This window comes from Salmo trutta, chromosome 34 (genome assembly GCF_901001165.1).
Source record: "Salmo trutta chromosome 34, fSalTru1.1, whole genome shotgun sequence".
Lineage (NCBI taxonomy): Eukaryota > Metazoa > Chordata > Actinopteri > Salmoniformes > Salmonidae > Salmo > Salmo trutta.
In genome coordinates this window covers 21,474,091-21,492,225 of record NC_042990.1, presented here as the reverse complement: position 1 = coordinate 21,492,225, position 18,135 = coordinate 21,474,091, and the positions used below count along the sequence as shown (strand labels likewise).

At 41.9% G+C, this 18,135-nt stretch overlaps 1 protein-coding gene across 1 annotated transcript in view; it reads right to left on the bottom strand.

The window, feature by feature from the left end:
• The window catches only part of LOC115173790 (endonuclease/exonuclease/phosphatase family domain-containing protein 1), a 31,466-nt gene that overhangs the window by 7,381 nt on the left and 5,950 nt on the right, over window positions 1–18,135 (bottom strand). The window contains exons 2-3 of the mRNA XM_029732191.1: window positions 11,006–11,057; window positions 569–679 (exon numbers count right to left, since the gene is read on the bottom strand). Coding sequence (XP_029588051.1) covers window positions 569–679; window positions 11,006–11,057 — 163 coding nt within the window. The remainder of the gene's footprint in view (window positions 1–568; window positions 680–11,005; window positions 11,058–18,135) is intronic.

The following is an 18,135-nucleotide window of genomic DNA, read 5'->3' as shown; positions in this document are numbered from 1 at the left end:
TTATCTGTACTATCCATCTTGACAGGAGCCATCAGGCAGACACAGAATAAAGCTCAAGTTTACTTCAAGGGTCAATTTCAAGACTGGTTTCCTCGGAGGTTAAACACTGCTCTTTAGATCTCGTGGTGTTTGGGAAGACAGAGTGTGTGTGTTCCCTCAGAGATTCTTTATTGTGTTGGACAGACATTATGGGAACAGAAAGGGCCTCTCTAAGGGTCCCATAAATCCACCAGCTTTAATCATACTGTACTAGACCACTACAGCAGGCCTTAGATCAAGGGATCTACTGTGCTACATCTGGTCACTGTTAACAGACCCTTAGTAAAGAGGTTATGTTTGAGCGTAAAGGGTTAGCACATTTTTCAGTAATAATGTCTGTTTACTTCCGGGCTGTGTGAACTAATTGAGATGGGTGGTCTGTTTCAGATGGGATGTCAGATTGTAAGAGGGGCTGGGGTGGAAGAAAGAGTGGGAGAGCGATGGAGAGAGAGAGGGGGTGGGGGAGAAGCAAGAAAGACAGAGAGAAGAAAAATGGTTTTTCGTGCAGTGAGGTCATCAGTATCCTTACCTTGTTGGACAGTCCTGTGGGTTTCTCAGAGACGGTACTCTTCCAGACCCCCCGTGGTCCTCTCCACTTCCTCACGCTGTCCAACGAGCCCTGGTTCAGTTCCACACAGAACTGAAACACAATAGAGGGGTTTGTATTATTACACAACACCAGACTGGACAGAAGACCATAGAAATAGTGTAGTAGTCATTCAGTCATTCTATTTCTATGCAGGGGGCAATGCAATGGATGTAGGGAGCGTGTTACACAGCAGCTGACTGGACAAAGCAGTCGTAGATCACAACTACTGTCAACACACTATTTTTGTCTCTGCGTTTATTTATCCGCTACAAGCTGTTTTTAAAATAGCCACAGCAGATATTTAACGGCTTGAAATCAGCACCGTTTTTTTGACTCCTCAAATGATACCTTTTGAACTGACCTAAAATACTACCAAATGGACTTGGAAAGAGTAAAAAAGTGACCAAATGTATTTTAGTGTGCAACAGACACCAGCAGTGTTGTAATGTGAGAGGTCACCGAAGAAGTTGGCAACTTGGTTTGCCAAACTTGGTTTTGAGACAGTCTGTCTTGCATTCCTTGACTGACCTGCTACCAGGTCCCAGAGGGAGAGCTTCCCTATGGGGGCATAAGAAGAGGGTCCCTTCCCTGGCTCTTACCTAGCCCTCACCCCCACCCCACCCAGGGAGAGTGTTGAAGACAGTGACATGAATTAACCTATAGCACAGCTGTCATTTCATGCTGGTTAATTCCACTCACCTCCCTGTCATACTGTTCAGAGAGAAAGAGACACCTCAGCAATGGTCATTGATCAGGTCAGTTTCCTGTCTCTCATACGGCTCCTATTGTCAGTCTGACTTTCTCCTACTAAAGGGGTGTGTGTGTGTGCTCACACTGTCTGCTAATACCGTCTCTCTGACTGGGGAAGGAAAGCTACCTTTACCAGTGACTATCATCAATAAATACCCCATCATGCTCTCCTGCAGGCCCTATATTAATGTCAAGCACCAACTCATGCTGATACAGTGCCAAGCAGCCTATAATAAAGGACGCTAATAACATTGAAAAAATGGCAGCCGGTAGAAAACAAACAATTTACTATCGTCATGACGCCTGGATCTGGCAGAAGCGGAGAGAGATGAGGATGGATGGAAGGCAGCTATTCCTAGGTTGAACAAACCCACAGCCATAATTCAACCAGTGATGAACCAAGACGTGGGTATAGAGGCGGCTTTGGCACAGCTCCCAAAACCTGTGTGTGTGTGATAAAGATATACCTTACACCCAGTACCAGTCAAAAGTTGACACACCTACTCATTCCAGGGGTTCTTTATTCTGACTATTTTCTACATTATGGAATAACATTTAAGACATCAAAACTATGAAATAACATATGGAATAATGTAATAACCAAAGAAGTGTTCAAATCAAAATATTTTTGATATTTCTTTTAGATTCTTCAAAGTAGCCACCCTTTACCATGACAGCTTCTCACACACTCGGCACTCTCTCAACCAGCTTCATGAGGTAGTCACCTGGAATGCTTCTCCAACAGTCTTGAAGGAGTTCCCACATATGCTGAGCACTTGTTGGCTGCTTTTCCTTCACTCTGCGGTCCAACTCATCCCAAAACATCTCAATTGGGTTGAGGTCGGGTGATTGTGGAGGCCAGGTCATCTGATGCAGCACCATCGCTCTCCTTCTTGGTCAAATAGCCCTTACACAGCCTGGAGGTGTGCTGGGTCATTGTCCTGTTGAAAAACAAATGATAGTGGGACTAAGCTCAAACCAGATGGGATGGTGTATCGCTGCAAAATGTTGTGGTAGCCATGCTGGTTAAGTGTGCCTTGAATTCTAAATAAATCACTGACAGTGTCACCAGCAAAGCACCCCCACACCATCACACTTCCTCCTCCATCATCCGTTCACCTACTCTGTGTCTCACAGACACGGCGGTTGGTAACAAAAATCTTACATTTGGACTCATCAGAGCAAAGGACAGATTTCCACCAGGATAATGTCCATTGCTTGTTTCTTGGCACAAGCAAGTCTCTTCTTATTGGTGTTCTTTAGTAGTGGTTTCTTTGCAGCAATTCAATGAAGGCCTGATTCACACAGTCTCCTCTGAACAGTTGATGTGTCTGTTACTTGAACTCGGTGAAGCATTTATGTGGGCTGCAATCTGAGGTGCAGTTAGTTGCAGATTTCTGAGGCTAGTAACTAATGAACTCATCCTCTGCAGCAGAGGTAACTCTGGGTCTTCCTTTCCTGTGTCGGTCCTCATGAGAGCCAGTTTCATCATAGCGCTTGATGGTTTTTGCGACTGCACTTGAAGAAACTTTCAAAGTTGTTGAAAATGTTCCGGATTGACTGACCTTCATTTCTTAAAGTAATGATGGACTGTCGTCTCTTTGCTTATTTGAGCTGTTCTTGCCATAATATGAACTTGGGTCTTTTACCAAATAGGGCTATTTTCTGTATACCACCCCTACCTTGTCACAACACAAAACTGATTGGCTCAAATGCATTAAGAAGGAAAGAAATTCCACAAATTAACTTTGACAAGGCACACCTGTTAATTGAAATGCATTCCAGGTGACAACCTCATGAAGCTCATTGAGAGAATGGCAAGAGTGTGCAAAGCTGTCATCAAGGCAAAGGGTGGCTATTGGAAGAATCTCAAATATATTTTGATTTGTTTAACACTTTTTTGGTTACTACATGATTCCATATGTTATTTCATAGTTGATGTCTTCACTTTATTATACAATGTAGAAAACAGTAAAAATTAAGAAAAACCCTTGAATGAGTAGGTGTGTCCAAACGTTTGACTGGTAGTGTGTGTGTGTAATCACCTAGCTAGCACATAGCCATCTACAGCCCATGTTTTAACCCGGAAAAAATGTAGTCAAATTTCTCAATTCCGTAAATGTCATTATCTAATTGAAGTTGATCGGTGTTGATCAATACTGTGAATGGGGGCCATAAAATCATTTCTGGTCACCATGGAGACCACGGATGTGAAGTGCAGTAAAAAAAATCTTAATCTCTCCTGAATGTGTTTATTGTGAATATGATTGGTTCTCACACACACACACACACACATATATTTTTTTAACTACTTTTACAGGTTACTCCCTACAACCACAGGCAGACTGACAGTCTATTTTCTCCAGCTCAGTTATAGTTCCTCAGTCTCTACTCTGCAGCAACGTTTGAAACATGAGTAAACAACATACCACTTCACACACTCAGAAGGGTTGGGATTCAAAGCATAACAGTTAAGATTTTCCAGACCCTGTCGATTTGTTGTTTCTAACCGATATGCTGCTACTGACGTAGACTTCCAGTGGCCAGAATCCTCTTGGTATGGATAACAGTCCAGATGGCTGGCTGGCTGGCACACACACACACTTCCAGGCAGGCTTGTTTTAGCAGCAGTGAGTAAGAGGAAATTAAGCTTTATTTCCGATCATTACAAGTTTTAATGGAAATAAGGAATCATCGCTGTGGCAAATATATACATGTCCATTGCCCACCATGTTGCGTCAATAGATAATATAAGTAATAGTAGATAATATAAGTAATATAAGTAATAGTAGATAATAAGTAATAGATGAAGTAATATAAGCAATAATATAAGCAATAGTAGGTAATAAGTAATAGTAGGTAATATAAGTAATAGTAGGTAATATAAGTAATAGTAGGTAATATAAGTAGCATAAGTATTAGTAGGTAATGTAAGTAACAGTAGATAATATAAGTAACAGTAGATAATATAAGTAATATAGGTAATAGTAGGTAATATAAGTAATATAAGAAATAGTTGATAATATAAGTAACAGGTGATATAAGTAATAGTAGGTAATAGTAGGTAATATAAGTAATAGTATATAATATAAGTAATAGTAGGTAATATAAGTAATAGTATATAATATAAGTAATAGTATATAATATAAGTAATAGCAGATAATATAAGTAATAGGTAATAGTAGTAATATAAGTAATAAGTAATATACGTAATAAGTAATGTAAGTAATATAAGTAATAGTAGGTAATAGTAGATAATATAAGTAATAGTAAATAACATAGTAATAGTAGATAATATAGTAATATAAGTAATAGTAGGTAATATAATAGTAGGTAATATAAGTAATAGTAGATAAGATAAGTAATAGATAATATAAGTAATAGTAGATAATATAAGTAATAGATAATATAAGTAATAGTATATAATATAAGTAATAGGTAATAGTAGGTAATACAAGTAATATAAGTAATAGTAAATAATATAGTAATAGTAGATAATATAGTAATATAAGTAATTGTAGGAAATCAGAAATCACAAGCCAGAAATCTTGCTTGTTTGTAGGTGACCAAATACTTATTTTCCACCATAATTTGCAAATAAATTCATAAAAAATCCTACAATGTGATTTTCTGGATTTTTCTTTCTCATTTTGTCTGTCATAGTTGAAGTGTACCTATGGTGAAAATTACAGGCCTCTCTCATCTTTTTAAGTGGGAGAACTTGCACAATTGGTGGCTGACTAAATACTTTTTTGCCCCCCTGTCCTGCAGGCAGCAGTTCAATCCCCCGGTCCACCACTCACTTTATCCTTCTCATTCATCTCCCCGTCTCATCTTCTAATCTTTATCGGTCAATCAGTTCTCGACACAAACCTACCATACCCCATTCAAAAGGCACTTAAATCTTTTCCCTTGCCCATTCACCCTCTGAATGGCACACATAGACAATCCATGTTTCAATTGTCTCAAGGCTTAAAATCCTTCTTTAACCTGTCTCCTCCCCTTCATCTACACTGATTGAAGTGGATTTAACAAGTGACATCAATAAGGGATCATAGCTTTCACCTGGATTCACCTGGTCAGTCTTTTATTGAAAGAGTAGGTACCGTTACTGTTTGTACACTCAGTGTATTTATTTTGAGATTTTAATGTTACTCCCATGTAGGCCTGTATTTACAGTTATATCTTGTTTTGTCTGATCATGGGGGAACTCTCCACTGCAAGTTATGAAACCAGAAAAGGTCTTTCAGTTTTTGAATTTTACGGAATATTGCAGGTTAGGAAATTCCAGTGGGCAGTTAAATCTCTACAGGGAGTTGAGGAATGGAGGGAAAAGTCAAGGAAGACCGGTGTGATGTTGGAGTCGTGACTGAGACCATTTCTGGGAGCTTGAGGAGCCTGTGGGTTTGGACATAATGGTTCTGATTTCACACTCACACTTCGTGACTCACTGGCTGCCTGTACTGCAGCGATAGAGGGAGGGAAAATTGTATCTGTAGAAGATGAGGAAAGAGAAATAGAGAGATGGATCATTTCTCTTTATAAAGCATCCTCCAATCCAGCTCTCTTCTCTGCCTTAGGAAAGAATCTCTCTCTCTCTCTCTCTCTCTCTCTCTCTCTCGCTCTCTCGCTCTCTCGCTCTCTCGCTCTCTCGCTCTCTCGCTCTCTCGCTCTCTCGCTCTCTCTTAGAAAGAAATGATCAATCCCTCTCTTCAGAGAGGAGCTTTCGCTCTACAACTCTCTCTCGTTCTATAACTCTCTCTCGCTCTCAGAGACAGCAGCTCTGCTCTGTCAACCTAGTTCTCTCTCCAGGAGCGCCTCACATACACATACCGTACCAGACAGACCGACCGACAGACGGGCGGCTCATCTCTCTCCCTCTCATCCCAAACAGCTCCTACAGCTGTTACTAAAAGTCTGCTCCAGCACTGATATAAACAACATTAGAAACTGGGTGGTTCGAGCCGTGAATGCTGATTGGATGACAGCCAATTTTGGTATATCGAAACATGTTTTTTTTAACTGGTCTAATTACTTTGGTGAACAGTTTATAATAGCAATAAGGCACCTCGGGGGTTTGTGGTATATGGCTTTGCGTCGTGCCTAAGAACAGCCCGTAGCTGTGGTATATTGGCCATATACCAAACCCCCTCGGGCCTTATTACTTAAATATCATTTACAGACACTGGCTTAGGACCTAGACAGGGTTCATAATAATCTCCAATGCCAACATACAGTGCCTTCTGAAAATATTCAGACCCTGGACTTTTTCCACATTTTGTTACAGCCTTATCTCTACAATTGCTTAAATAAAACAAATTCCTCAGCAATCTACATAGAATACCCCAAAACGACAAAGTGAAAACAGGTATTTAGACATTTTTGCAAATGTAAAAAGACCATTTCCTATGAGACTCGAAATTGAGCTCAGGTGCATCCGCTTCCATTAATCATCATTGAGATGTTTCTACAACTTGATTGGAGTCCACCCGTGGGAAATTCAATTGATTGGACATGATTTGGAAAGGCACACCTCTCTAGATAAGGTCCCATGTTGACAGTGCATGTCAGAGCAAAAACCAAGCCATGAGGTCGAAGGAATTGTCCATAGAGCACCAAGACAGGATTGTGTTGAGGCACAGATGTGGGGAACAATCTCGGCAGCACTTCTTCCATTTAATAATGATGGAGGCCCGTGTGTTCTTGGGGACCTTCAATGCAGCAGACATTTTTTGGTACCCTTCCCCAGATGTGTGCCTCGACACAATCCTGTCTTGGAGCTCTACGGATAATTCCATCAACCTCATGGGTTTGTTTTATCTCGGATATGCGCTATAGCATTATGCTGTGGGAATGACCAGAGCAAAGTACAGCAAGATCCTTGATGAAAACTTGCTCCAGAGTCCTCAGGACCTAAGACTGGGGCAAAGGTTTACCGTCCAACAGGACACAGAGCCTAAGCAGCCAAGACATCGCAGGAGTGGCTTCGGGACAAGTCTCTGAATGTCCTTGAGTGGCCCAGCCAGAGCCCAGACTTGAACATCTCTGGAGAGACCTGAAAATAGCAGTGCAGCAACTCTCCCCATCCAACCTGACAGAGCTTGAGAGGATCTGCAGAGAATGGGAGAAACTCCTCAAATACAGATGTGCCAAGCTTGTAGCGTCATACCCGAGTGGCGCAGCAGTCTAAGGCACTGCATCTCAGTGCTAGAGAAGTCACTACAGACTGGAGGTTGACCGATTATGATTTTTCAACGCCGATACCGATTATTGGACGACCAAAAAAGCCGATACCGATTAAATCGGTCGATGCTTTTTATTTAATTTGTAATACTGGCAATTACAGCAATACTGAATGAACACTTATTTTAACTTAATATAGTACATCAATAAAATCAATTTAGCCTCAAATAAATAATGAAACATGTTCAATTTGGTTTAAATAATGCAAAAACAAAGTGTTGGAGAACAAAGTAAAAGTGCAATATGTGCCATGTAAAAAAAGCTAAGGTTTAAGTTCCTTGCTCAGAACATGAGAACATATGAAAGCTGGTGGTTCCTTTTAACATGAGTCTTCAATATTCCCAGGTATGAAGTTTTAGGTTGTAGCTATTATAGGACTATTTCTCTCTATACCATTTGTATTTCATATACCTTTGACTATTGGATGTTCTTATAGGCACTTTAGTATTGCCAGTGTAACAGTACAGCTTCCGTCCCTCTCCTCGCCCCTACCTGGGCTCGAACCAGGAACACATCGACAACAGTCACCCTAGAAGCATCGTTACCCATCGCTCCACAAAAGCCGCGGCCCTTGCAGAGCAAGGGGAACAACTACTCCAAGTCTCAAAGCGAGTGACGTTTGAAACGCTATTAGCGCGCACCCCGCTAACTAGCTAGCCATTTCACATCGGTTACACCAGCCTAATCTCGGGCTTGAAGCACAGCGAAGAGCTGCTGGCAAACGCACGAATGTGCTGTTTGAATGAATGCTTACGAGCCTGCTGGTGCCTACCATCGCTCAGTCAGACTGCTCTATCAAATCATAGACTTAATTATAACATAATAAACACACAGAAATACGAGCCTTTGGTCATTAATATGGTCGAATCCAGAAACTATCATTTCGAAAACAAAACGTTTATTCTTTCAGTGAAATACGGAACCGTTCCGTATTTTATCTAACGGATGGCATCCTTAAGTCTAAATATTCCTGTTACATTGTACAACCTTCAATGTTATGTCATAATTACGTAAAATTCTGGCAAATTAATTACGGCCTTTGTTAGGAATAAATGGACTTCACGCAGTTCGCAATGAGCCAGGCAGCCCAAACTGCTGCATATACCCTGAGTGCTTGCACGGAACGCAAGAGAAGTGACACAATTTCCCTAGTTATAAGAAATTCATGTTAGCAGGCAATATTAACTAAATATGCAGGTTTAAAAATATATACTTGTGTATTGATTTTAAGAAAGGCATTGATGTTTATGGTTAGGTACACATTGGTGCATCGACAGTGCTAACATTTACGTCATTTAGCAGACGCTCTTATTCAGAGCGACTTACAAATTGGTGCATTCACCTTATGATATCCAGTGGAACAACCACTTTACAATAGTACATCTATATTTTTTTTTGGGGGGGGGGGGGTAGAAGGATTACTTTATCCTATCCCAGGTATTCCTTAAACAGGTGGGGTTTCAGGTGTCTCCGGAAGGTGGTGGTTGACTCCGCTGTCCTGACGTCGTGAGGGAGCTTGTTCCACCATTGGGGTGCCAGAGCAGCGAACAGTTTTGACTGGGCTAAATCATCACCTGTTTGGCGAAGCAGGCTGTGATTCGATGAGAAATTAACAGGCACCGCATCGATTATATGCAACGCAGGACAAGCTAGATAAATTAGTAATATCATCAACCATGTGTAGTTAACTAGTGATTATGTTAAGATTGATTGTTTTTTATAAGATAAGTTGAATGCTAGCTAGCAACTTACCTTGGCTCCTTGCTGCCCGTAGCGTAACTGGTAGTCAGCCTGCCACGCAGTCTCCTCGTGGAGTGCAATGTAAGGCAGGTGGTTAGAGCTGGACTAGTAACCGGAAGGTTGCAAAAACGAATCCCCGAGCTGACAAGGTAAAAATCTGTCATTCTGTCCCTGAACAAGGCAGTTAACCGACCGTTCCTAGGCCGTCATTGAAAATAAGAATTTGTTCTTAACTGACTTGCCTAGTTAAATAAAGGTGTAAAAAAAAGAAATATCGGCCACAATCGGTGTCCAAAAAAACAGATTTCTGATTATGAAAACTTGAAATCGGCCCTAATTAAAATCGGCCATTCCGATTAATCGGTCGACCTCTACTACAGACACCCTGGTTCGAATCCAGGCTGTATCACAACTGGCCGTGATTAGGAGTCCCATAGGGCGGCGCACAATTTGCCCAGCATCGTCCGGGTTTGGCCGGTGTAGGCCTTCATTGTAAATAAGAATTTGGTGACCGACTTGCCTAGCTAAATAAAGGTTACATTTTAAAAAGTTTAAATTAAATACCTATGAAGACTCAAGACTGTAATCACTGCCAAAGGTGCTTCAACATAGTACTGAGTAAAGGGTCTGAATACTTATGTTAATGTAATATTTCAGGTTTCTATTTTTTAATAATTAGCCAAATTGTTTAAAAAAACCTTTTTGCTTTGTCATTATGGGGTATTGTGTATAGATTGATGATGGGAAAAGAAAAAAAAACATTTAATCAATTTTAGAATAGCATTGTGTCGATTGATGTTATGTTAACATTACAAAATGTGGAAAAAGTCAAGGGGTCCGAATACCTTCTGAAACGCATTATACTTGTAAACACGCAAATGATCTTCAGACTAGATCTGAAATGTATAGATCTATTTAACTAATTGAGTGCATGTTCACCAGACATCAGTCTCATATTGCTTCATTATCGTACATCAGGCAGTCCCTAGAGAGGAGCTTCTCTGACTCTGTCCACAGCTACATTATCCTAACCTCATGACCAAAGTAGAGCGCAGACATACATAGAGAACCCCTGATGGGTTGAGGACATTACATAACATTCAGTAATAGAGAAGCAGGTTATTCTTCCAGGGCAGCATCCCCTATCTCCTCACTCTCATAAAGAAGACACCCTTTCTCTACACATAGCAACCACCGACTTATTTATAGCGGTGAAAGCACAGGAGACTGGCCTCACAAGTTCACTCTAAATTTAAGCCTGGAAATAGAATATAGTTTACACCGAGGGAGGCAGAGAGAGAAAGAGAGAGAGGGAGGCAGAGAGAGAAAGAGAGAGAGGAGGCAGAGAGAGAAAGAGAGAGAGGAGGCAGAGAAAGAAAGAGAGGAGAAAAAACAGGAGATAGAGGGGAAGAAAGAGCACGAGAAAGAATTGTGCATAATTGAGAAAGAACAGAAGGTTAAGTGGCTAAGCGAGAGAGAGAAAACAATGGAGGTTCTCTACATGTTTTTAATGACAAGAGCATCTCATAATTTTTACGCACATAAAGATTCCGTACTGTGGACTAATCGATACACAGAACTTTGCTCCCCAAATCAATAAGTTATTTGTTCTAGTAGGTGAAGAAAGGGATTGCTACACTGTACCTTGTCAAGGGCTTCCCGATCTACCAGGTCTTGGACTGCCAGTAACTTGATGCTGGAGAGGGAGAGAGAGAGACATGGATGCATCAATAAAACAGAGAATTGTCTCTGTTATCGAAGCTGACTTTTGTGTTATTAGCCATATGATAGGGTAGTATATACACCAGTTCTGGTAATAGAGAGGAGAGGCCACTGCATTATTAACACAGAGGGCCTCCCTACACATCCAGGATCCTACTGATTCTACAACACATAACATGACTCAGTCTTTTCCCTGTGTCTTAAATGGCATACCATTGTCCCTGCATAGTGCACTATACACAGCGGCTCTCATCCAAAGTAGTGCACTAGGGAATAGGGTGCCATTTAGGATGCATCCAACATTTGTTATGCAGAGAAAAGCAGAGAGGGGTAGAGTAGACTTTGGACTGCAAGCCCAGGAGATTGTACATACAAACACATTGGTGCAGAGATGGGGTGGAGCCTACTTTATGAGCCCATAAACATTCATCTGTTTACTTTCTAATTGTTTTTCCAGCCCACTAGTCAGCGTGATAAAAAAATGGCAAAGCATAAGCACTATTCTCTCTCCCCCATCTTCGTCCTCCTTTCGCTCCATCCTGCTGCACACACACTGTTCTCAACTCCCCCTAACACACTCAGATCCACACAACTGCTGACTATTAACTAAATGAGCAAACTAAATATTCCTCATTGGTTCACTGACTCAGACTTCTTTTTAAATTAACCCCAGAGAAACCTCATTTGGTAACAGCAGTTAACAACAAAAAAAAAGAAAAAAGGTAACTTCAGAGGGCTTAGACTATGGACTACAGTTGTAACAGAAGAGGTCAAAAAAAAACACTGGCCTATTTCACAGGTGGGATTACACACACACACACACACACACTTCCCCTCTGTGTGGGTATGTCTCGTCACGCATAACTGCACTGCACATCCTCGGTCACCATAGCAACCAAGTACAGCGTTTTATGGCCCTCTGTCCACAGTATTGATCAAGGCTGATTAACTTTAATTAGATAATTAAATCTAAGGCAGTGAAAAATGACTTTTCTCCGGGCGAAAAAAAACATGTAGACTAGTGTATTTTATGCCTATTGTGATGAGGCTCTCTCTATGTGCTAGGTGATAAACCCCCCCCCCACCCACTAAAAAGGAGGCTGCTAAATGAGGTTGCTGTGGCCCACATGTCCTCCATGAATGAATAAAACCTGTTGGGATAGCAGTTATGAAGTCAGACACAATAAAGGTATGTAACAAATGTAGGTGCTAGTAACGGTCCAAAATGAGTTGGCGCCGCATAGCTGAGAATCCAGCAGAATCTATAGTACCACAAAAAATGACAGGGTAGGCTGCTTTGCTGACACTGACAAACTGGGATTAATAGAAAAAGGGCCTCGTCTAGAATGCAGTCAATCTAACCGAGGCCTATGAAAAAGGGCCTCGTCTAGAATGCAGTCAATCTAACCGAGGCCTATGAAAAAGGGCCTCGTCTAGAATGCAGTCAATCTAACCGAGGCCTATGAAAAAGGGCCTCGTCTAGAATGCAGTCAGTCTAACCGAGGCCTATGAAAAAGGGCCTCGTCTAGAATGCAGTCAATCTAACTGAGGCCTATGACAAAGGGGAGACACATACTGTTGGCTATGACGTCCATCTAGCCTCGAGGAAATTGTCACCAAAAAAACTAAACTAAATTCCAGGAGAAAGGACTCACCGGGGATATTTTTTTATTTCACCTTTATTTAACCAGGTAGGCCAGTTGACAACAAGTGCCAATGAAATAAGCTATTGAGCGAACAGTAGCCTATTGGGAGTTGAGGATTTTGATAGCCTAAAGAAAAAGAGACAGGTTTGAGTTTCTTCATGGTTTGAAATCTTGCGATAGGCTTATTTAAGATGCTTTCACTGACAGCCGCAAATCAACAAATCAGCCATTTTAAATGCTGCGCACGCTGCTCAGATTGCACACTACCCGACTCTAGATTATGCCCTGGACTTGTGAATTTCATAAAATCGATAGCCATTTTTTAAAAGAAGCTAATGATCCTCTGTGGCCTAAATCATGCTCTCTGGTGTAGTGTTTTTTGTATAGACAGGAGTCATTTTATAATTTTGGCAAGGTCAATTCAATTTAGCTGCATAAAACAGCTGGCCGTTAGGCTAGTAGGTTTACAAGGCCGAGTTCAGAGTTCAAATGCCGACATCAAATTCAAAGCAATCGGCTCACGGCCTAAACAACTGACAGGTGGCGCCGAAAATCTTAGAAGTAATTTCCTTAATTTTGTGGCTAGAGTCAAATACTTTGACACACACACACACACACACACACACACACACACACAGGCTAATACAGTTGAAACAAATAGCCAAACCGAAAACTGCAGACATTACTAGTGCCTCCCCCGCGATCAAACCGGCATTAAAAAATGTTTATAAAATGCAGCCTAACGTGATCATTGACAGCTGCCTTGATGGAGACACATAAAAAAATGCTTTCTGCTACTAAGATCAGTGAAATGTAGGATAAACTGACAACGGAGTGAAGAGCAGAAATCTCAACTAGCAAGAAAGCCGCTGCAATGAAGAATTGAGTGTGTGTGTTCACGCAAAGGGGGGTAGAATTCTGGCAGGGGGGGAGATTTTCGGCACAACACCGGCAAAGCAAACTGTCGGCACCGTCTCTGCTTCTGCTTTCTTAAAAATGTGAGAAATGCGTGCAGGCTGGCAGCTTCTCGCCAAGCGATGCTCCGCATTGTCCTGAAGTAATCCTTTCAATACGCTAAACAGCCGTTGCATTTTAATTGTGATTGTAATGATTTTAGTCTAGTTTTTTGAGGCCTACTTTTCCATTTTTTGGTCTTGAGCTAGGGTATGGTGACCTGGGCTCTAGTACATGAATATGTATCAGCAGACAGGACACCTAGATTGATTGTAATTCCAGCATACAGCTCAATCACCGTGGATGTGAATGGAGAAGTGGCCTGGTGACCTTGGGTATAGCAGGGTTAGTTCCCTGCTACTCCCAACACGTCTCAGTAGGTCGGTGGTTTCCCAGCGGTTATCACAGCACATTACGCAACACTGCTGCCGAGTCTGTTCTGACTTTGACCCTTTACGCCACGCCGCACAAGAGCATCTGCTAATATAAATGGAAACAATGCACATGTCAACATTAGCCTCCCAGTCTGCCCTGCGCGGGAAGGATTAGGTGGAGGAGGTTCACTGGAGCACCTCGTCCATAAAAAGAGTGAGGGGATGAAATGAAGAACATAAAAAGACAGACGACAGACTGAACTGATAACAGACAAGAGAGTCCACCCAGAGACGAGACTATTTCACAGTCATATATAGACTGATAGTAAAAGGAGACAAATTATTACAATGTACAATGGACCTATTTGCAAAAAGGAACACTCCCAAATCCAGCACTTCAGAAGCATTTAATTTATCCTACAAATACAGACGCTTTCGTTGCCATCTTCAAAATGGTTTGATGCTTTTGTTTACCCACCACACTAGTTTTCCACCCTACCCTAACGCACTAATTATTTCATAATAGATTGTGAGAGATAGATACGTGGTCTCTTATCAAAACAGGAAGTGTGGAATCAGTGATTGCGAATAGAAACAGGTCTGGAGCCAGAGCTCTGTAGGAGGATGACGACTCCCCTTCCCCTCTGTAGGTGTGATCACACAATCAGAGGCTCCACTTCCTCCCCTGCACTGACCACAGGTGACCTGGCCACAGTGCAGAGAAAGGGCCTGATGTGACCATGACCATACAGGAGAGTGTGTGTGTGTGTGTGTGTGTGTGTGTGTGTGTGTGTGTGTGTGTGTGTGTGAGAGACAATTCCTCAAAATCGTCCTCACAGCTCGACAGGATGGGCAGGTTAACAAACAAAGGCAGGCACTGAAAAAATAAAAAAATTATGACAGAAATAAAGCTCTACTGCAAATGTACAAAGTGAGAGACCACGAGCACACACACACACACACACACACACACACACACACACACACACACACACACACACACACACACACACACGTAAAAGGATGGAGGGGGCTTGCAGCAATGGTCATACAAAGATCCCCACTGCCGCAGAGAAACAGAGATATCAGAGCCACACTATATGCGACTCAGAGAAACTGGAATGCCTCAACGTCATCATTACAATGAAGAAAATAACCAATGTCACGCAGACACTTAGAATGATTTACCAGGTGAGGACAACTACACATACACACTGAATACACAATGAAGGAAACAGAGTCTGTACTTATAATAAATCTGACAAGACATACTATAATTGTGTAAACTAAAAGTAATGAGCTGCAACGCCTAGGTCACCTTGGACTAATCCTGTCTCAGAGGGTACTGTACTAGATAGTGGTGTATGAGTGCAGGCTGGTTTGTGAGATGGTGTATGAGTGCAGGCTGGTTTGTGAGATGGTGTATGAGTGCAGGCTGGTTTGTGAGATGGTGTATGAGTGCAGGCTGGTTTGTGAGATGGTGTATCAGTGCAGACTGGTTTGTGAGATGGTGTATCAGTGCAGACTGGTTTGTGAGATGGTGTATCAGTGCAGACTGGTTTGTGAGATGGTGTATCAGTGTAGGCTGGTTTGTGAGATGGTGTATCAGTGTAGACTGGTTTGTGAGATGGTGTATCAGTGTAGACTGGTTTGTGAGATGGTGTATCAGTGTAGACTGGTTTGTGAGATGGTGTATCAGTGTAGACTGGTTTGTGAGATGGTGTATCAGTGTAGACTGGTTTTGGGTTACAGTTGGAGGGACTGGGCCCGATGGCACCCGTCCTGGCACTGACAGAAGCAGTGTTTTCTGGGTAATGCCTCTCATTCACGGTCTGTCCTTCTGTCGGTCACAAACTGCTGTCCTAATGGAATTTTCCACATGAGCGACTTCTCCCTCTGTGCTTTTAACACTCAGCGTCAGCCACACACACAGAGCACAACCTTCCCAACAACACACATGACCTCAGCATCAATCCCGAGTCACTCTCTCACACACACACAATACGCTGACGGGGCTGAGAGAGAAACTGTGCCTCTCTGATAGCTCTGGATTTGATTGGGATACACAGAGGGTGTGTACCATAGTAGCAGAGTCCTGCACAGTCATGACGTCTGTTTCTGGCAGTCAGTCTGCTCCGTTCTGTGAGTCGGGGGAACAGACCTGCTGCTGCGGGTGAGATGTAGATGAGACCTTCCCATCACGCACTAGGACAGGGATTAACATGGTTAGTGGCAGGTAGGCAGCGCCAACACCACCCAACCCCCGGGCGCTGAACACCCACCTCCCTGCTTGGAATTCAGACCTGCTGGGTCAGGACTGAGGTGTGGGTTGAGGAGGTAAAATCTCAACCACTGCAGCTGGCTGGAAGTTGTAAGTGTTCACACACACACACACACACACACACACGGAAAAGCTGGCCAGCTAGATTGGTAGAGAGAAACGCGAGTGCTGTGACGGTTAACAAAGGAGCTTCAGTAGGTGAGATCTGTACTAGCCATGTCCTTCAGGCATGCACACATTTACCAACATCATTCCCTTATCGTCTGGGTTAAGGGCATGTCAGCTAGAACAGGCCTGCTAAATGGGGTCGTTCCATTTGATTTCAATCACTTGACAGAATCCCTTTTGTTTTAAACAAAACTTGCCATACATATTTGCCCATGGGAGAAGATCAGAAAAGGACTTTTTGGACCTGAATGCCAAAGCAATTAGAAAATAGAAGTCTTAAAATTTGACCCATTTTCCATTACCCACCCTACCATGAGACCATGTCTTCATCACTGGAAAATAGAAATGGTTGAGATTGATATCATTTAAAAGGCTTATCAAACTATTTTATAATTTCTTAAGAAAAAAAAATACATTTTTGAACTTAACGTAAATGATCTAAAAACGTGTCAACTCTCCATATGTTGTAGCTTAGACCCTATTTTACGTCGAGGTGTTTGTGTTGTGCCTTCCATCAGTTGAGACATAGCATGCTCTTGAATACAGGGTGGGTGTCATGTCTTGGCTGTACTAAAATGAGAAAACTGATATTTCAACTTTCAAAATGGTAGCACAAAGACAGTTGGAGGACCACCCATCAGAGAATGTTCATTTAAATGGGAATATCTGTTTTAAATACTGTCAATCTTCCATAGAAAATCTAATGAAAAAGACAGATATTCACATTTAAGTTGACCTCAGATTATGTAAAATAGGGTCTAAGCTACAACATATGCTAAATTGAAACAAATCTGAGTTGACATGTGTTTAGATAATTGACGTTACAAGCCGTGGAGGCTCCTCAGAGGAGGAAGGCGAGGACCATCCTCAGTGAATTTCATCAAAATATGAATATTTAAGCATTAAAAAGTTATCCTTTTTAGATAAAACTATACTAAATATAATCACTTCACCAAATAATTGATTAAAAACACACTATTATGCAATGAAGGTCTAGGATAGCCTCAACAGCACTCTGTAGGGTAGCACCATGGTGTAGCTGGAGGACAGCTAGCTTCCATCCTCCTCTGGGTACATTGATTTCAATACAAATCCTCGGAGGCTCACGGTTCTCACCCCCTTCCATAGACTTACAGAGCTCTTGCAGCATGAACTGACATGTCATTCTCTGATCCTGATTGGGTGGACTCTAGAAAGCATAAGCTACAGCTAGCTAGCACTGCAGTGTGTAAAATGTGGTGAGTAGTTGACTCAAAGAGAGAAAGACAATAGTTCAACAAATTACTTCCTTCCAAAATGAAGCAAGAGAGAAATAGAGAGATACTTAGCAAATGCAGCGAGCTAGTTTAGCCTACTGAAACACCCTGGTCAAACAGAGGGATGCTATGTTAGCTAGCTGGCTATCGCTTTCCAACATAACACTGGAACTCTTCCAAGTCAAGGTAAGCTTTTGGTATTACTAATTTATTGCCACCGGGGCCCTCTGGTGTAACTGCTTACTGACTGTACAGTAACAGAAAATTAGAGTATCATGTAGTAGCCTAAACCTATCGCTGTTACATTGAACTGGGTGAATGGAATATGAATGAGAGTTATCCAATATGCTGTAATAGAAATTAGGCCATGCTC